At 37.6% G+C, this 19,209-nt stretch overlaps 1 protein-coding gene across 2 annotated transcripts in view; it reads right to left on the bottom strand.

Annotated features, from left to right (window-relative positions):
- LOC149536145 (D-amino-acid transaminase, chloroplastic-like) overlaps positions 1-19,209 on the bottom strand; it is a 127,771-nt gene that overhangs the window by 45,685 nt on the left and 62,877 nt on the right. For both annotated transcript variants that reach the window (XM_089804463.1, XM_089804464.1), the window contains one exon: positions 11,336-11,511. In XM_089804463.1, coding sequence (XP_089660589.1) covers positions 11,336-11,511 — 176 coding nt within the window. The remainder of the gene's footprint in view (positions 1-11,335; positions 11,512-19,209) is intronic.

Raw genomic sequence — 19,209 nt, 5'->3', positions numbered from 1 at the left:
ACTTATTTTTCAGAGAAGTTTTTTGTCTGCACAAGTACCCCGAAGCATTGTTAGTGACAAGGATGGTCAATTTCTCAATATTTTCTAGACAAAATTGTTTCGGTTGGCAGGAAAAGAATTGTCGCCAAGTACTAGCTACTACCCTCAAACAAACGGACAGACAGAGATCATGAACAAGTGGCTGGAAGGCTACCTCTAGAACTACATTTGAGCACAACAACGGGCATGGGTCAAATGGTTGCATTTGGGGGATTATTGTAACAATGCAACTTATCGCATGTCTATTGGGATGGCACACTTCAAAGCACCGTACGGGTATGAACCCCTTTCATTTATCAACATGGTCCTAGGTGACAGTCGCGCACCTAGGGCAAGGACAAGCTTCAAGAAGGGCAAGACATACTGAGATTCTTGAAGGAAAACTTACAAAGGGCACAGAATCAACAAAAGATCTACGCCTACAAACACCAAATCAAGAGAAGTTTTGAAATGGGAGACTTGGTCTATCTTAGGCTCCAGCCGTACAGGCAATCTCCATTGAAGGCAAAAGGGAAAGAAAACGTGATACCACATTTTTAAGGTCCTTATCATGTAACTCGCCACATCGGTGAAGTTGTCTATGGACTGGAACTTCCAGAAGTGAGCCGCATCCATAACGTCTTTCACATCTCCTGCCTAAAGAAAGTCGTGGGATAGAACATCGTAGTAACCATAGATCTTCCGCCACTCAATGAAGAATGGAAGCTCGTGTTGGAACCGGCCAAGATCATTGATGTACAGAAGAAGACTCTGTGGAACCATGCCCTAAAGGAATAGTTAGTACACTAAAAGCACTTGCCGCTGGATGATGCGCTTGGGAAGGTGAACACAATCTTCAACATCCGACATTGCATTTTCTTGGGAACAAGCAAATTTTAGGACAAGAGGACTGTAATGTTCGCGTCATAAAATAAATAAATAATCAAAGCATTGTTTATGGGCTGATTGATTTAGTATATCTTAGACCCATTTTTATTTTAATTGTTTCTATAGGTGTTGTCGTCGGCTATTTTGTAAATCCTCGGGAGTTCCTCCGAAGGGTATTTAAGCACAGCATGTAGGTAGTAGTTGTCATTTAATTTGGATTATGTTTTTCTTTATACTACGAATTCCAATTGGGATTCTTTCTTGTTCGCCATTTCGGAAGTGAAAGATCTTCCCTACTTGGCTATTCCAATTTCGGTGGGATTCAACCCTCACCCTATTTCGTCTCTGTACTACTTGCTTGAATCTGGAAAATCCGCACACCATCTTTGTTTTCAACTATAAATGTTAATCGGCAAAAACTTCATCAATTCTATTAGCATCCATCTTGTTCTAGCGATTTACAATATTTTTGTTTGTTCATTGGCATAGGAGGAATTGGCAAATTGACACCCTGAGTAGTTGTACGACATCCACCGTACAGTCTCACTACACATAGCACCTCCACCCGACGTCTTGATCTTGGCTACCGTACGGACATCCTTCTCAGGTCGTACAAAAAACTTATTCTCTCCTCACCATACAATCAAGTAGTCTCCCTAATCTCATCGTATGGTCAACCCAAACATCACCGTAGGTTAGCACATCTCATACTACAGTATGGCCAACCCAAACATCACCATATAAATAACACATCTTATACTGTATAGACATCATTTGATTGTGTTTTGTGGTTTCTGAAGCTTACGTCCGAGTTCGGGTACTAAGCAACATGCAATCGGGAACAGAACATTACAGTATGTGTTCCAAATGCAACATCCTCTTATATTTATAAATAAAGAATAGGCCATGAATAGACATGTCCCTTCATGGGACATGTCTGTTCATTAATCAAATAATTAATATAATAACAAATTTAATCATATATATATTATATTATATTAATTTTTCTCACATAGCAATAACCTTATATCTCATATATAAAGAACACATGTATATATAAATTATATCTCATATATATTAGGTTTATCCGACTAAAGCTATCAAACATCAACACCCCCTCTTAGCTTAGAAGGATAAACACAAGAATAAATATTACTTCAACATAATATTACAAATAACAATTTTAAGGATATCTCAGAAGATTTACACCATTTGATTTAGCATTTGATATCATGAGTAGTGGTCTTTCACAATATCAATACATGATATTTACCAAGTACCCAAATAAGGTTTAATATTACTTCTGATATCAAGAGTATTGGTTTCCCAGAATATAAACATTCAATATTCACCAAGTACTCAAAAAGGTTTGATATCACTTCTGATATCAAAGAGTATTGGTTTATTACAAATCACGATAATAGATAAGCTTCTATTATTAGTTATTCTATTATTAGTTAATGGTTATATATTTGTAATCTATTGTAAATGTTAGAATGTTTCTAATATTTAGTTATCTGTTAGCTTTCTTCATCTTTCTTTTAGCTAGAATAGAATATTTCTATTCTTTACGATCGTTTCTAAGGAAACATTGCTTTATTCTTCCATATATATAGTCATAGACATCTCAATCTCTGTTAATAACAAGCAACTATTTTACAAATTACTTCGTAATATGGTATCAAAGCATGGTTAAATTATTTTGAAAATAATAATTTCTTACAGAAATTTTCATTTTTTTATATTTGAAATTTAATCTTTTCCTAGTTTTACCTACTTCTTAACACCTAGTTTTGGCTAGGGTTTCAAAAACAAATATCTACAACTCGAGCCATTCTTGGTTCATGTGGCATTTGTTGATGGAAAAAAAAAACAGCCATTGCCTACATCTCACGCGATTCTCCTATTTGCGACTGGAAAAATCACGTCTAATATCTGCAACCCACACAATGTTTTTTCCGAACCATGGCTGGTTATTGTGAGCTTGGTTGACTGCCGAAATTTGTTTCTTTTTTGCCTCATTTCGTACGATCTATCTAGTGTCATTTTTGGTGTATGGAAGCTCGTGACGAAATTCTTTCTTTCTCACATCTGGAGCAGTAAACGTCTACATTACTCCCAATTTTTCCTACAAATACTATCGCGACCTTCACAGAACACTTGTCACCTCTGCAATCCGCTTGTTTTCTATTATCGGTGGATTTTTCGAGAGCTCAACTGGGTTGTCAGTTCTTTTGGGTGCCTAGATTTTTGTGCCTTGATTTTTGAGCTAGTGGATCTAGAAACTGACAACATATGCTTTCTGGGTTTTTTGAGCTCTCTTCTGAGTACCTCTTCAAATTTTTTGGTTGTTCCATTGTTTTGCCTCGAAGAACGTGTCTTTACAGATTTTCATGCTTTTCCGTTGAAAAACATGTTGTGGCATCATTGACCAATATTTCGCAAGTCAAAATTCAATGGTCGAAATTATGGCACTTGGAAGCAGCAGATCATAACAATCTTTTAATATCAAAATACCGATCAAATTGTTATGGGTGTTATACAGTGTCCAACTGCCCCTGGTACTGATGAGGATACATGAGACCTAAATAATCGGGAGGTAGTGATGCTTGTCAAATTATCCATAGTTGATGATCAACTCTCTTAGATTCCATCCAGCAAGACAACTACAAAGATATGGGCACATCTCAAGGTCTTCATGAGACTTCCAACAAAAGTAGAGGTTTCTTCCTGAAAAACACTTTTTTGCTATTATCATGGATGAGTGAACATCTCTCCAAGCTCACCTGAATAGGATTCAGGAAATTCGTGATCAATTGCTTGCCATTGGTCGCAAGATGGAGGAAGAGGATATTGTGGTTATCACTCTCCGACGTTTACACAAATCCTACAAGCATTTTATCAAAACTCTCAAAATCACGTCTTTTGGTGTTGATCTGAAGTTCACTGATCTCTGCACACTTTTGCTTCAGCAAGACCGATGGAATCAACAATTCGATAGCAATTCCAACTCCACCTCCATAGTGCAAGCCTTTGCTACCAAATCCTTTCAGAAGGATAAAGGCAAGTCTCACCATCCTTCTTAGCAGAAGTCCTCTACTCCAACTTCAAAAGGCTCCCGGAAGAACATTCAATGCAACTATTGCCACAAGTTTGGTCACATGAAGGTTGAATGTCGAAAATGCTTAGCTACCCAATCTAAGAAATCAAGTTCGCAGCCCAAAGCTAATAGTGCAAAGCACACTGAGCAGATGGAATCTGACTTTTATGCCTTCATGGCTAAAAGACCTGTCGATCATGCGAAGTCACATGCCTGGTACATTTCATTCAGGTGCCTCTCGTCACTTCACCCATCGTAGAGACTAGTTTACTAACTATCATCCTTATTCAAATTCTATTATTTTGGGTGATCGAAAAGAGTACACCGTTGTCGATAAAGGCAACATTCAGGTTCAATCTGTTGGGAGGAATGTCATTTTTCTCAATGTGTACTACGTTCCAAGGATGGAACTAAATCTACTCTTAGTCAATCAGTTACTGCGACATTCTCTACAATTGGATGTCACCTTCAATTCACATCAATGTATCATCACTGATCAGGCGACTCAGTCAATTGTTGCAGTAGGTCTTGAGAATCGTGATCTTTTTTGACTGACTAATTCTGGTGATTCTCGAGACTTAGCTATGGCTGCTCAGCAGTCTTTTGTTAGCACACTTTGGCATCGACGGTATGGGCACTTAACGGTGCATTATCTCTTAGCTTGCTCGAGAAAAGCTTGTCCTTGATTTGCCAAAGATTCAAACTCAGTAGCTTGGAGTTTGTGATGCATGTCAGGTTGGGAAGCAACATCACACACCTTTCCCCAGTGGCAATTCATGGTGAGCTTCTCAGGTACTTTAGCTTGTTCATGCCAATATCTGCGGCCCTATGGCCACTCCATTTGTTCTTGGGTCCAGGTATTTTCTGTTGTTTGTTGATGATTTTAGTAGAAAAATGTGGGTGTATTTTCTAAAAAAGAAATCAAATGCATTTCTTGTATTTCAGAAGTTCAAACCTTTAGTTGAAAAAGAGTCTAGGAAATCTATTATTACTCTTAGGTCAGACAATTCACTAGCTTCTTGGATATGCATGGCATCAAATGTCGGTTAACCACACTCCACACACCACAATAGAACAGTGTAGTTGAACGCCAAAACAAAACAATCACCGCGATGGCTCAATAAATGCTTAAACACAAGCATGTGCCGAATATGTTTTGGCAGAAGCAGTTAACACTGTAGTTTATCTTTTGAATCGGTCACCCACAATGGTGGTCAAAAGTAAGACTCTAGAAGAGGCTTGGTCAAGTCGAAAGCCCAAAATCAATCACTTGAAGGTTTTTGGCTCCCTTGCTTTTGTTTGAATCCCTGAAGCATCACGCACCAAGTTGGATGCCAAGAGTCGGAAACTTATGCTTGTTGGATACAGTAGTCTTCACAAAGCCTACCGCTTGATTGACACTAAGACATCTTGTCTCCTGTATAATTGTGATGTAGTCTTTGATGAGCAGCGAGGACCATTCATGCATGTTTCTCCTGTTCCTTATCCAGCAGACCAGCCTATGAAGGCTCATGATTTGGAAGTTAGGCTTCCATTAAGTCCACCTAATGGGAGGGCTCCAATAACTCCTGTAGCTCCAGCTATACCAGTAATCCCTGTACAAACACCTCCATCTTCTCCTGCAAGATCACCTCCTTTGTAAATGTTTCACCTGAGTTTGATCCAGATTCTTTTGATGAGGAACCTGATCACCAAGCATCTCCTGATTCTAATGTTGGTCGTTCTCCTCGCCATCCTAAGTGGTGGGCTAAGACACTTGCTGATCTTCATGATGATGAGCTCATTGATGGGGGAACTGCTCAGAAAAAGAGCAAACCTACAGAGTCTGTTAACTTTGCTCTCATAGCCAACATTCATAGTATGTTTGAACCTCAAACATATTCTGAGACTAAAGGAATTCCAAAGTGGGAACAGGCCATGACATCTGAACACTAGAGTCTGCTTAAGAATAACACTTGGGTCCTTTCTGATCTTCCACTAGGGAAGAAACCCATTGGCTGCAAATGGATTTACAAAATCAAATACAAATATTATGGTACTTTGGATAAGTACAAAGCTCATTTAGTTGCGTAGGGCTTTTCTCAACGTTAGGGCATTGATTATGAGGAGACCTTTGCTCCTACTGCAAAGATGAGCACAATCAGATTATTCCTAGCCATGGCAGCACAGTTTGGTTGGAAGGTCCATCGAATGGACGTCAAGAGTTCTTTCCTGAATGGTGATCTCCACGAAGAGGTCTAAATGATGCAACCTCTTGGTTTCAAAGTTGTCGGTAAAGACCATTAGGTTCTCAAATTGGTCAAAGTTCTCTATGGCTTGAAGCAGGTCCCTAGGGCATGGTACATGAAAATTGATAAGTACCTCAGTGATCAAGGCTTCTAGAGGAGTTCTTCAAACTCAAATTTGTATATCAAGACTACTAACAATGACATCATCCTTCTGGTTATTTATGTGGATGATTTGATCATCACTAGCATTTTCGCATCTTTGATTCAGGGAATCAAACAGAATTTATGCCAGTTTTTTTATATGACTAACCTTAGGCTCATGCATTATTGCCTAAGTGTTGAGGTTTGGCAACAGTCTTCTAGTATATTCATCTCTCAGTCCAAATATGTTAAGGCTCTGTTAGACAAATTTGATATACAGGATTGCAAGTTTGCATCCACACCCATGGAAAAAGGTCTCAAGTTATTAGCCAAGTCTGATTCTCCTCCCGTTGATGATACTACATATAAGCAACTAATAGGCAGCCTCATCTACCTCTAGGCCTAATATCAGCTTCACAGTCAACTACATCTCACACTTTATGACAGCTCCCAAGGTTGATAATTGGATGGCAGCAAAGCACATGCTTCATAATGTGAAGGGCACTTCAGATTTTGGACTTGAAGTTCTGATCCTAGACTCAGTGGGTTCACAAATTCAGATTGGGCAGGCTTTGTTTACGATAAAAAGTCAACTTCTAGATACCTATTCAGTTTGGGATCAAGTGTCGTCACGTAGACCAATAATAAGCAATAGGCAATTGTTCTCTCCTCTACAAAGGCCGAATACAGAGGAACAGTCAAGGCAAGTTGTGAAGTTGTTTGGCTTCATCAGATGCTTGGGGATATGCAGATGTCACCAATAGTACCGACTACTATGTTTGTTAATAACGAAGGCATTATCAAGTTAGCACGAAATCCAGTCTTCCATGAATGAACCAAGCATGTGGATGTTCACTGTCACTATATATGACAGCTGGTTGAAGATGGGACTGTAGACTTGCAATATGTTCTTAACACAGATCAGACTGCAAAAATTCTCACCAAGCCTCTTGGTTTTGATAAGTTTGTCAAATTTAGAGGACAGCTTGGTGTTGTGGATAGATTAACCATTAAGGGAGGGTATTACGATAATATATAAGCTTTTATTATTAATCAATGGTAATCTATTTGTAATCTATTGTAAATATTAGAATGTTTCTAATATTTAGTTAGTTGTAGATAATTGATAGTTTTCTTCAGCTTTCTTCTAGCTAGAATAGAATATTTCTATTTTTTATGATCGTTTCCTAAGGAAACATTGCTTTGTTCCTTTATATATATATAGACCTCTCGGTCTCTGTTAATAACAAGCAAATATTTTACCAATTACGTCGTAATATGGTCTCCTAGAATATCGATGAGATTCACCAAGTACTCAAAAAGTTTTGATATCACATCTAATATCAAGAGTTTTGGTCTCCCAGAATATCAACCAAGTACTCAAAATAAGGATTGATATCACATCTAATATCAATAGTATTGGTCTCAGCAAAATATTAATGATATTCACCAAATTCTCAAAAGGTTTCGATATCAGTCTGATATCATGAGTATTGGTCTCCCAAAATATAAATGATATTCACCAAATACTCTTTGAGTAATGACCTTCCAGAATGTTGAGATGCAGGACATTCACCATATACTCAATTTGTTTGGTCTCATAATACAAGTTATTGTAAGATCGTCACCTTACAATAACTTCTAAAAATACAAGTGGCATCATTTGGAAGTCGTCACTTCCTCATGATGTACACAGGGTAGGCCCATTAAAATCATAGTTACTCACAAGGACTTTTAAACTCCTCTAAAAATCAATCATCTGGGCTCCTCAACCAAAGTTGTCTTTGATGAAGTGTCATACTTCCTCTGAATCTGATATGATCAAGATCCTCAAATATCAATTGAAACATATCCTCCATCCGCTCTTCAAACAAATGTATCGAACTCCCTCTAAAGCTGATATCAATCCTCCTTTTCCTGCAAGAACATTCCTAGAGGAGAAGATCAAGGCACATAGTTCTTATGGTATGTATCAATGCATCACATGTTTTAGTAACCACAAGAAGTAAAATAGTTAAGTGTTTCCCTTAATCAATGTTTGAAACAAAGTTGACCAAGTCAAAGTCAACAAGGTCGCCACATAAGTAGGAAACTATAAGTGTCGAAAGGCAATTCAATAGCCTTTGAATTAGGGTTACAACCAGTAAATATATTTATTTAATCAATTTCTTGAAAACTATGATGAATGGGACTGTGAAGTATGGGATGGGATGAATAAAAATCTACAAAATAGGTACTGATGAATATTTCAGTTTTGAAATTCTTTTAGTAGTTATCATTGTGTTCCCGGTTCTGGGAATTATTCAAAGTAGGGCAAGTCCAATCCGAGTTAACGTAATTAATGAATTTTGAATGAACTTCGCACAACCAGATTGAAATAGAAATTCAGACAATTGTCAAATTTGGTATGGCTCTAAAAAAAAACTCAAAAACCACTCAACTTCCAAGTTTTTTCGTCTCGAGTAGATGTCCATGGCTTGGCATTGATTAATAATAATATCATTCCAATAAAATACTACTGAAGATAACAAAAAATACTTATCTCTCTCCTTATCTGTATGTCAACATCCATGATGCAATCTTTTATACTTCTTAGTTTTTCCTCTTGATACTAATATCAATACTCCATGTGAAGTTATAATTCTGAACTATATATATCTTTTATATTTAGCACACTTCCACTCACATGTCTCATGTTCTATATATATATATAGATGTCAGATTAAAAATCTGATTATGTATATTCCTTTGTTATGTGTAATATTCTATTCTCCCTCCTTGTAGTCGAGTACTTCGTAGAGATTTACTCATTTGTCTCTATTTCGTTATTGCCCACAACATATCAGTTAATTCTACAATAATCGAGTTGTCATTATCATGTCAGATTACTTCAGACTGTGAACCCTGCTTCCTTTCCCGTATGCTACGTATATTCGTGCATTAAAAAATCTTTCATTCTACATGGTGCAACTCCATTGGCGACTAAGACAGCCTTATTCTATCGTGGAAATCCTTCCTCTACTTTTATCTGGTCACCTCATAATTTCAAGATACGCTTCACCTTCTGTGTCTTGTATGGATCTGCTATGTGGAATTATGCTTCATTTCCTTTAACAGATTAAATAAAGTGAACAGGGATGTAGAGCATGCTACAGTATTATAAAGCCTATGTGCTCGATTCATACAACGAACTTACATAATTTCTTAACTATATATTGCCAGCCTCAATCGAGCGCTCTTTCCAAATAGTTAACTCTCCTTTGTTCTATTGAAATAGTAACCAAGCTTATATAATAGATAACAGTCAATCGACATTTGTCACCTATGTTACTAATTTCTATTCTCCAATTGGTGCCTATTCAGCTCCCTGCTGATTGAAATGCAGTTGTTGTTGTATCATGTATACTTCACTGTGTCGATGTTTATCTTTCTTTAATTCATCTCTAGCTATGTCAATTATTAAATTGTTGAAATCAATTAACTATTCTCTGTGCTGCTTTCAAATCGTAGATAAAAATAGTCTCTGTTTGTATATTACTTCTCTTTTCTAGACATATCCAATGGATGTTTTTATCGCTGCTCACAACTGGTTTAGAAATGACAATATGAATTATATGTATGACTAGTCAGGTCTTTATTTTCTTTATCGCACCATTCCTTCCAGTAGACCTTTTACTATTTACACCGCTGAGATCGATTATTAAATGCAGGACCTCAAAATCTGATCACAGGTCTCTAACAGTTTATCACAGGCCTTGTCTAAATGTTTGCAGCTTGGTAATCATGATCGCAGCTCCTGAATAATGCTCCAAATGCCCAATGATTGCCGCTCCAAGCCCTCAAGCACACACCAATTGTAGACACAAACCACATCCAGGCCACAGATTCTGATCGCCATAAATGTAGAACCAATTCTCTATGGATCACCAAATATTTCTGCTTTTCTATTCTTCATTCCATTCATCTGCTACTAGGCTCCGGATACCATGTTGAGTTTCTTAGGATCGATTGCAAATGTAATAGCACTATCTTTGCGGTACGTGTGTTCCAAATGCAACATCCTCTTAGATTTATATATAGAGAATAGGCCATGAATAGACATGTCCCCTCAGGGACATGTCTATACATTAATCAGGTAATTAATATAATAGCAAATTTAATCTCTCTCTCTCACACACACACACTAATTTTTCTCATATAACAATAACCTTATATCTCAAATATAAAGAACACATATACATATAAATTATATCTCATATATAATAGGTTTATCCGACTGAAGCTATCAAACTTCAACAATTGGGTGCAAGCTTTCAATATCTACTCACTGATTTAGATGATTACCTTCCCAGATAGAAGAAAAAAAAGGTTGACATCTCAATTACTGAGGCTTCTACAATTAAGGAGCTTGTTATCATAAATTCTTGGTGGGTGCAACATTCCTGCTTCAGACTTACTTTTTCTCATGTTCTTTATCCTATGCAGATGTACATCATATTCTGGATAATCTTACTATACCTGTTAATCCTATTGTGTGTGGTCGTCCTATAGCATCTGCTAATGTAGCTCTCAGACTGGGGGTCTTGATGCTTACCTTATGGTCCTGATACAGATAAGGATGAGAAATCAAAGCATTTAAGATTACTAAAGCTGTGCCCCATTTTTACCATTCAAAATCAATAATATCTGTCCTATCATTTAAATGTTATAGCTGCACATTAAGAAGATTTTTATATGCCTTTTGAAACAATTTTGTCAATTGGATAGGAAACATTAAACAATAATATCTTTTAAACTAGATATCTACATGTCCTATTTAAAAAGAGAGAAGTGGAAAGATATAATAACATGACATAAACAACACGCATTGGATGGAAGATCATGATAAAAAGGGAAATGAAAAAAGAACTTTGATTCCTTTTAGTCAAACTTACAGTAGACTTGTGAAAAAAATCATTACCCATCAATCATCAAAGCAGTGTCAAATACAGCATGTCCTCGATGAACCATGTGATCATCAATGGGAATTACCATAAAAGCTGGATCTGTTGTCACACCACCAAATATGCTAGAATACATTGCAGGGTAAGGCTGCTCATTGTGACTGCCAAATTTCTCTTGCAATCTGCTTATAACCTGGCATGTACCAAATTCATTTTTTTATAATTCTACACGAGAAGATAAATCAAGATAGAAATAAACAAAGGGTGGATTTCTTGTTTTCCATGAAAAATTAAAAACAAAACACAATGCCGATATGATTAAATAAATACGTAAAGTCCACAATGTATTGTAATTTCCAGTTATTACAAAAGTTCCTTTTGAATTCTAGAGTGTTTTTTAATCTTGTTTTTTAAAATACATAAATGCAGCTGCATTTGTAATTTGAATGGAACACACATAAATTAATTTCTATTGCTATTGTGCATTAGAAAGAATTTGATATACATAAACTAAATATATGAAAATTTTATAGTTGACTCGTGGACATCAACCACGATAAGTGTTAAAATCAGGATGAAATGGTCAATAAAATGATGACAGAAATTTCTATAGGAGCAAAACCTTGTTCTTGCATCATCCATGCCCCTTGCACAGCCATGGTCAAACAAATTTTTAGTATACAAATAATTGCTAGAATAAGAGAGACGTATCTCAAAGGAGTTTCTCAAAATAGAAATGCTGTGACTCATTTAGCAATCATTTGTATCTAAGAAAAAGAATCCAATTGCAGAAGGACAGCAACGAATATTCATTTTATATGATGGGACCCATGCATAAACTAATAACAAAAGATCAAAGTTTCATGGGAAATTGTGCCCTAGACATTTCTAGCTTTTGCATCCTCGACATGTTTTAGGATCCTACCCAGTAACATTCCAAAGACGGATAGGGATATCTATAGATACCCCATCTGTCTAAGAGATGGCCAGACACTTGCCAACCACTATGACCCAGAAACAAACAACAAAACATTGAAAAGAAACAAAAGCTATGGTTTGTAATGGTAATTCATCATTTATAAATGAGTAATTACAAATGGAGATGTTCTCTCCTTTATATAGATTTAGAAAGACAAAGTGTCTAGACGAACTATCAATAACTAAGACCAAAAATAGAAACTAACTAGTAAACTAAAGACTAAGATGACCGTTGAAGAAACATTACACTATTCTAATACCCTCCCTTAATGGCCATCGTCTAACTAGGCTGCAGAATAGTGTACATGTCTTGTAGTCATAAATTCTTAAAATATCCCGCTGCTCCAAAGTAGCCGAAATCCATCAAGAAAAAATAGAGAAGCTGCCCCTTCTTCAAAATGCTCCACAACAAGAGACAAGAGCCTGACACTGACTCTACCATGGAAATATTGTAACAATATTAAGGATCCCTCCTAGAATCTGCAAAACATCTGACAAGAAATCATTATAAAACGTCCTACCTAAAGTTGGATAACAAAGTTGTCCCTCTCTATAGCTAGACACACACAACGTGAACAGCTACCACAATTTTAAGGAAAAAAAAGAAAATCCTCCAAACATTTGCAGATGAACATGATCCCTCAGAACATCCTACAAAAATTCACAATTTTTAAGGGAAAAAATAAAAAAACCATACAGATAGCCAGCACAAAATCCAAGACATAGATCAGCATACAAAACAACATTTTTAAGGAAAACATGGTTAAACCTTTCCAACAACCAAAGAGCCCTGCCGAACTGCAAAAACCCTGTGAAGGGCAGGCAAGAGCAAACCCTTAATTTTTGAGGAAAATTTTACAGACTCCCATTGTTTTTAAGGGAAAAAATTATGAAAGCTGTAGAATTTTTTTAGGGATAAAACTTTATTGAGAAGACGGAGAGGAGAGTAAACAATAGCAAGAAGTCAAGAGTATCAAAACTGCACCATTTGAGTTAAATTCAACATCAATTGTTTATTTTTATAAATTCTTCAAAAAAAAAAAAAATTTTACTGAGGTGGTCTGTATGCCTACGCAATTCCTTATGTTTTCTTTAATGTTTGTAATTATTCTATAAAATAGAAGTAATGAGCAGAACTGAGAGTTATGATAGTGATGAGGTGAGCATTCACTAAACAGGTGATTAAGTAGTAGTGGCTCTTCAAGTGTGAATGGTGTAGGTAAGTGAAAGTAACCCATTTGAATGCCCTTCCACTATCCTAAACTCTTATGCAAAACGCTCTTTCAGTCCCAAAAAATCCTAGGCTCACGTGATAATACAATTAAAACTATCATATCTATTGCATTTCCATCTCACAATTAATCCATGTAACTAAATCCTAATATCTAATATAAAGAAATAACAGAATTTAAATACATGACTATATATATATATATATATATATATAAAATAAAATGCAGAAACATGAAATAAATACTCAAAATAATGTGTATTGTCCCTGTGTTGAGCAAGCCTTGGCCCCTAGAAGAGAGGAGAAGCATTGCCATGAGCTTAACCTCCCAACTACGGACCTTAAGTATCCCCACACAATCTCTACCGAAAAAAACCCTCCCTACCTTGGGATGAGGTTTGAGACACCACTGTCCTGTCACTAAGCATCCTAGTGTTAGTGTCGACTAGTCAATTGACGAGGCTATGAACTACTTCCATCAACCTATCTTCTAACTGCTAGCACTCTGACCTCTAGTGATCACAGCAGCAATCATGCCACTAACATTGGCCAAGGATTTAGATGGCCAATATATAAGCTCGATCACCCACCACTCAACTTCACAACAAGAATTTATACAATGGACTACCATGAGCTGACTGGTGATGTCAGTTTTGTGCCACTACATAACATATATGGAATATCAAACACTCAATCCCTCTCTTGAAAAGTAAATACTCATGAAGACATGAGAAAAACTCCAATGCTCCTTACACCTGTGGATACTAACTCAGTTATATTAATGTGATTTGTTGGTTAATCACGTAGGTGGGCTTACGTTATTCATTCGAAGATAACTTGGACTTTTGCTATGATGGTGATGAATCTAGCTTTGCAATGTATACTAGCGCCAAATGATGTTGATGGTGATGATGATGGAGGGTTCGTGCTCAAATGAGTTATGCCTTCCTAACTTTCTTCTCGAATGAATTCCAACTACTACGCTACTCATTGCTTTACTTCTACTCCTATGAATGGAAAGATTAGCAAATGGATGGGGATCGAGTCTGATGAAAGCTTACCAGTGGCTCTACCTCCATAAATGCAATGATTCAAGGGAAAAAGACTAGGGTACCACGCAAGGCTTCCTAACCAGCCACTAGGATGCTAGTGGCCTAGTTCATAGATCCCTATCAAACATCCACTAATATCACATTACAACTATCCATCTACTCCTACTTTTAACAACTTTCTTGAAGTAAAATCTACTTTAACAACTTCAATGAAATTTAACTCTAACTATTGGAAGTAGAAACCATGCAATAATACCAAGTGTTCTTAATCACCATGCAAATCACAACAATGATAAAGAGAAGCAATTTTGGTATTATCTTACAAAACAATTTTCTTCAACCTTTTACAAATGAGAGTAAATTGCCTTATATAGAGGCCAAAATTACAACCAACGGTAGAGATTAAGAGGCAAAACCAATGACCAAATTGAATCCCAGAAACCCTAATTAGGGTTGCCACCCCATCGGCTAATGAGAAGGCGCCACCTCATCAATGGACCAATGAAAAAAAAGGAAAAGTGGCAACCAATGACAAAGCACCAAAATGGTAGCCAATCAGAATCAGACACCTATCCTACCCAAGAAGGAAAATTTGCCACTTGGGCTTACATCAAATGGTCTAATATAATTCTACCCTTTTCTTTCATCTTCTTAGCCAAAGCAATGAACTTGGCTAGCCTATCGTTGACTTTCTTCATGGGAGGGCAAGGCGTGTGCTTGTAATGTCCCCTTTCTAGCATTCATAGCATGATGTTGTCGTTAGCCTATTTCCCCACAGTCCCGTAGGCTAACTAGGGCATTAAAGGGCCTTAGAGGCCATTTGGCCTAGACAGTTTCAGTTGCAGGTCTTTCTAAAGGGTTCTGAGGCAACTTTGGGCATACTTACTATTTATAGTAAGTCATCTTGGACATGGCCGGACATTCAGTCACAGTGGTATGTCGATGGTAATTGTTTAAAATCAACAAGAAGATTTATTTATCATTGATAAGATTTGTTATGCATTGATAAAGCCATTTTATAAAGTTAAATTTAAATATTTAATTTTATTAATGCATAGACTATAGTTTGTGGGAAATATTTAAATTAAAAGAGTTCCCTTTATTTTTATAACACATTGCAAACATAAGGTACATAAAGGGAGTTATGTTTTATCCCACATTCAGAAAACGAAGGATTGAGCTCTTGTGAGAACACTATAAAAGAAATGGAAGAGCTTTTTTTTTGTATGCTTGGATGAAGATTAATGTTATGTTGCTGGATATTTGATTATCGGGCTTGGAGGACGGAATCCCTCTTTGCTAGCATTCTCTTCGCTGTTGGAAGACATAGTCAGGAGGATCAAGGGTGTTTTCACTTAAGGAAACACAATGGGTTTCATTTGGGGCGTTTGCATAAAGAAATTTACAAGGGTTTGAGGTGTAGATCTGAAGTTAGTTTTTGCTACAGTCGGCATGAACAGTATTTTGCTACAGTACGGCGTGAACAGTGTTGGTATCAAGTTTACTTGTTTTTCCGACTGATTAGAAGTTTGGAGGGCTGGCCGACTACATCTACAAAATACTACGGCCACTAATTCCAGGTTTCTTCTGTCAAATTTTGATATTTTGCATAATAATTGTTGAATACAAGTCTGAATAGTTGTTGCAGCCTTTAAGGCAGCTGTAAGTGCACATCTACATTTAAAAATCACCCTTTATTAGCAGATTGAAAGAGTTTCCAAATTTTTCATATACTATTGAATGTGTACCAAGTGTTTGTGAAAATGTTATGATGTGTATTATGCATTTTAATGTCACTTCATAGTTGTTCGTAAATCTACTCATTGGAAAGCAATTTATTGAGGAAATCAGCTTTATGAGTTTGCATACAAAGTGTTTGACAATATTCCTTAAGTTAAATTTCTGCAAGTCAAAGTTCAAATCAGGGGAGGATATTACAGTGGTATCAGAGCTATAAGTCCTGCCATCCTGTGGAGGTCTTATAGGAAATTTGGAACTGGCGGATAGAGGGGAAAGTGTTTGATGAAATGTCAAAACACTAAAATCAAAGCATTTATGTTTGAGCATGCGACAAGGGCCTTATAATTTCCGCAATACCAGAGCAAGACAAAGTAGGAGTTCAGACCTGCAAAGCAAACAGTCTAGTTCATCCGTACAGGGGGGTATAGAATCCAGTCATACAGACACAGCGGAGGTATTCTTTGATCAAGACAGCAATATGGGTGACCGAGATGACAGGAATACAAGATTAGGTGGAGGCAGGAATGCCGGTCCAGAGCCTGGAGAGGAAAGATTCTTACAGTTATTAGAGACCTTGGTACAGGGTCAGCGAGTAGCAGAACAAAGGGCACAGGAACAGAATCAGAGATTGGATCTTATGATGCAGATGATGGCTCGTCAAATGGGGTTGAATGCTAACATCGGTGAGGAAATAATCAGAATGGTAACAATCAAAATGGAAATGATCAGGATGGGACACATAATGGAGATGAACAAGTTGGGAACAATTTCGGTCATGCACCCCAGCGAGCTAGGACAGTGAGTTCAAGGCCCATGATTCCTACATTTCCTCCTAGAGCTCCAGAGCAGCTCGTACCAGAGCCCCAAATTACTGATATACAGGACCAGTTGAGGAGAGATTGGGAAGCCGGAGGGCCAGATTTTACTGCTGCAATTACCTTTAGGGAGTATATGGATGTGCGGATGAAACATATGCCACGTGGACATGACAGGAACCAGAGCTATGAGCTACGGAAGAAAGTAGGGAGACTTGAGTTACCATATTATGATGGCTCAGGAAAGTCTACAGCAAGAGCTTGGGTTCAAAAGCTTGACACATACTTTCAATTGAACCCTATGCCCGAGGAAGAAGCTATTAAGTACGCAGCAATTCATCTGGACGGGTTAGCACACGAGTGGTGGCATCATGGTATGGTCACTATGGGACATGCACATATTACCTCATATGTGGAGTTTACAGAGAGGCTGATTGAACGTTTTGATAGGAAGGATCCAGAACTCCATTTCAAGGAGTTAGCTCAGCTTAAACAGTGGGGCTCATTGGAAACATACATTTCAGAGTTTCAGAAACTTGCAGTGTTAGTAACAGATGTATCTGAATGGAGGATACTAGTTCTATTTATGGATGGGTTAGCTGATCCGTTGAGAGGGTGGATTAAAGCTCTCAACCCTCCCACTTTGCAGGAAGCCATTAAGAAAGCTAGTGACATGGATTCCTCTTCATCTTCAAAAAATAAATTCCAGGCAAAGAGTTTCCCTTCAAGGAAAGATAAGGACAAGAAACCTTTTCATAAAGAGGTTCAGCCAGCTAAGGAGGAAAGTAAGAGGTTGGACAATGAGACACTTAATGATCTCAGGAAGAAGAAGCTTTGTTTTCATTGCAGGGAGCCTTGGGATTTGTCACATAAGTGTCCATGAAATAAAAAGCTAAGAAGATGGAGTACTTTTCAGCCGAAGAGTCAGTAGATGGAGATTCAGAGCAGTCATCTGAATCAGATGGAGATGATGATAGTTCTTCACAGGAGGAAGCACGCGGTGATAGCACGATAGCTCAGTTGTCAAGTATACAGCAGGCCGTCACTTTCAGAGTTAGGGGAACCTTGGATGGACAGAGAGTTGTGGCACTCATTGATACAGGGGCGACACATAACTTCATTGATGAGAAGTTTGTGACACGCAGAGGGCTACATACAGAGGAGCATAGGGGATTTAAGGTGATGGTTGCCGATGGCTTCAAAATTGAATGTACCAAGAAAATCTCCAACTTGCAGCTTCGTTTGGGAGATTATGACATGACAGGAGATTTCTTTGTGGTCAACATTGGTGATCAGGATATGGTGCTTGGGATGAACTCGATGAAGTCTCTGGTAGAGTTCACATTTAACCTTGAGAAAATGGAAATGAGGTTTGAGGCAAATGGTAGGAAGATAGTGCTCAGAGGTTTGTCAGATGGGAGACTTCGAGTGGTGTCACTCAAGCGGATGCAGAGTTTCTTTAGACATGATCAGGTGCAGTGGGCAGCAGAGTTTAGAGTAATGCCTGAGATGACAGAGCAGCATAAACTAGAGTATCCACCTGATGTACAAAAAATAATAACCAAACATACTAAGGTGTTTGGTGAGATACCTCCAGGGAGACCCCCGGATAGGGGAATCGAGCATGTTATTGAATTAGAGGAAGGGGCTAAGCCAGTTATAATCACACCTTACCGCCATCCGAAGAGATATAAGGATGAAATAGAAAAGGCAATTAAGGAGTTGATTGACATGGGGCACATACGGCCAAGCAAAAGTCCTTTCGCTTCCTCAGTAGTATTGGTGAAGAAGAAGGATGGTACAATGAGGATGTGCATTGATTATAGGGAGCTAAACAAGAAGACAATCAAGAACCGATACCCTATCCCGCGCATCGATGAGCTTATTGATGAATTGCATGGTGCATGCTACTTCTCCAAGATTGATTTGAGATCCGGCTACCATCAGATACGGGTTAGAGAGGTGGATGTGGAGAAGACAGCTTTTAGATGCCACTATGGACATTTTGAGTTCTTAGTCATGCCCTTTGGGTTGACAAATGCCCCTGCCACTTTCCAGTCCTGTATGAATAGAGT

The sequence above is a fragment of the Cupressus sempervirens genome, chromosome 10, assembly GCF_028749045.1.
Source record: "Cupressus sempervirens isolate cs-2001-9-10 chromosome 10, ASM2874904v1, whole genome shotgun sequence".
NCBI lineage: Eukaryota > Viridiplantae > Streptophyta > Pinopsida > Cupressales > Cupressaceae > Cupressus > Cupressus sempervirens.
Note: the sequence above shows the minus strand (reverse complement) of the source record. Positions and strands in the feature narration are given on the sequence as shown.